The sequence below is a fragment of the Cotesia glomerata genome, linkage group LG8 (assembly GCF_020080835.1).
Source record: "Cotesia glomerata isolate CgM1 linkage group LG8, MPM_Cglom_v2.3, whole genome shotgun sequence".
Classification (NCBI taxonomy): Eukaryota; Metazoa; Arthropoda; class Insecta; order Hymenoptera; family Braconidae; genus Cotesia; species Cotesia glomerata.
In genome coordinates this window covers 10,595,733-10,597,120 of record NC_058165.1, presented here as the reverse complement: position 1 = coordinate 10,597,120, position 1,388 = coordinate 10,595,733, and the positions used below count along the sequence as shown (strand labels likewise).

Below are 1,388 nucleotides of genomic sequence, written 5' to 3'. Positions count from 1 at the left end.
TGATTTTCCCCAGTTCCAGAGTCAATTTTGGGAGCACCAAGTAGTATTTCTTGTCCCGAAGCTGATAATACGATTGGTAATCTGTCCACGTCTTGGCGCGTTTCAATGTCAGGCATTATCTTCCCATCCCAGTGTAAAACGCATTTATCAACTTTTAAATTTTGTTGTAAATTTGCCATTGTACTTTTTCTCGCTAATTCACGCTGACGATGGATGGTTGAGTGACTCAAATTATATTGACTTATATCTAGTCCTGCGCTGATTAAAGTAGCAGCTACAATGTAAGTAGCATTTCTGCTACTTACATTTGCACGATCCAATGCACTGACAAGCTTAGGCGTGATTATTTCAAGTTTTTTTCGCTGCCGTGAAACCTCTATATCATTTTCGAAATCAGATGCTGCATTTGAAGTTCAACTTAAACTTGAATCTGTTTTTTGACTTAATAATAATCCAGTATTATTCTCATCACTTTGAATTTCGTCTGCAAAATATAAAAAGTTTAACTTTTGAATCCTCGGAGATTGAAAGAAAACCAAAAATTTTAAAATATATCAGACACAGTATAAGTTACGCACAGAAAATAAGTGTGAGACATTCAAGTTAGTCAGGATTTGTAATTAATTTTATAAAAATAAAAAAGAAAAATGTTAAATATTTAACTTGTATTCAAGAATAACTAAAAATATTCAAAATAATTACTGACCAATTTAAGAAAAGGTAATACTGAAAAAAAAACGTTTAAAAACATAATTTTATTCAATTGTTAGAATTCAATAAACACTTCGTGCATAAAAAATCAGTAAGAAGATACGTAATTTTTTTGCTGATAATAAAATTATCTTTAAAAAATTTTGTGGAAATGAAATAATGCTAGGTTTATAAATGACTATTTTTTGAGGATTTTTGTGCTATTTACCCTAGGTGACAATTAAAAATAAAAACCACTCACCAATTCTATCTTCATCAATATTATTAGCTACCGTTTTTACTGGAGGATTAATATGGAGAAAACCTCGTCGATTTGACTGTCTTTGGCCTTGCAAAAATAACTTTTGACTTTCATTAATGAGTTTCATTACTTTGTGATGTGCTATGTCAAATAATTTCTCAATATCGGCACAAAAAATAGAAACTTTTTTCTTTTGAGTAGATGACAGCTTTTGATTTTTATTTTTTAGCAAATTTTTCCAAACAGTGTGATGGCGAATGAGTTTTCTTACTGCAGAATTTTTCGCACAAGTCGGAATTCCAGCTTCAGACCATAAATCGAATACATTCTCAACCGTAATTAATGCACTTTTCTTAATAGTCAAGCTTTGAGAACAATGATAATGAAAGAAAAGAGACATAACCTCTTTTAAGCTCGGCAGTTTGCTTCCTACAAA

At 30.8% G+C, this 1,388-nt stretch overlaps 1 protein-coding gene across 1 annotated transcript; it reads right to left on the bottom strand.

The window, feature by feature from the left end:
* Positions 1-246: 246 nt before the first annotated feature.
* On the bottom strand, positions 247-1,388 carry LOC123270575. Its single transcript, XM_044736699.1, has 2 exons — positions 953-1,388; positions 247-484 (listed from the first exon to the last, which is right to left on the bottom strand). The coding sequence occupies exons 1-2, from the start codon at positions 1,350-1,352 to the stop codon at positions 414-416; spliced, it is 471 nt and encodes a 156-aa protein (XP_044592634.1). The 5' UTR covers positions 1,353-1,388; the 3' UTR covers positions 247-413.

What these genes read in the sequence shown, in the direction of transcription:
- LOC123270575 (XM_044736699.1), bottom strand. Translation starts at nt 1,352, where the DNA reads ATGTCTCTTTTCTTTCATTATCATTGTTCTCAAAGCTTGACTATTAAG. An exon ending in TATTGATGAAGATAGAATTG is followed by an intron (nt 485 to 952) that starts GTGAGTGGTTTT and finishes TATATTTTGCAG; the next exon opens with ACGAAATTCAAAGTGATGAG.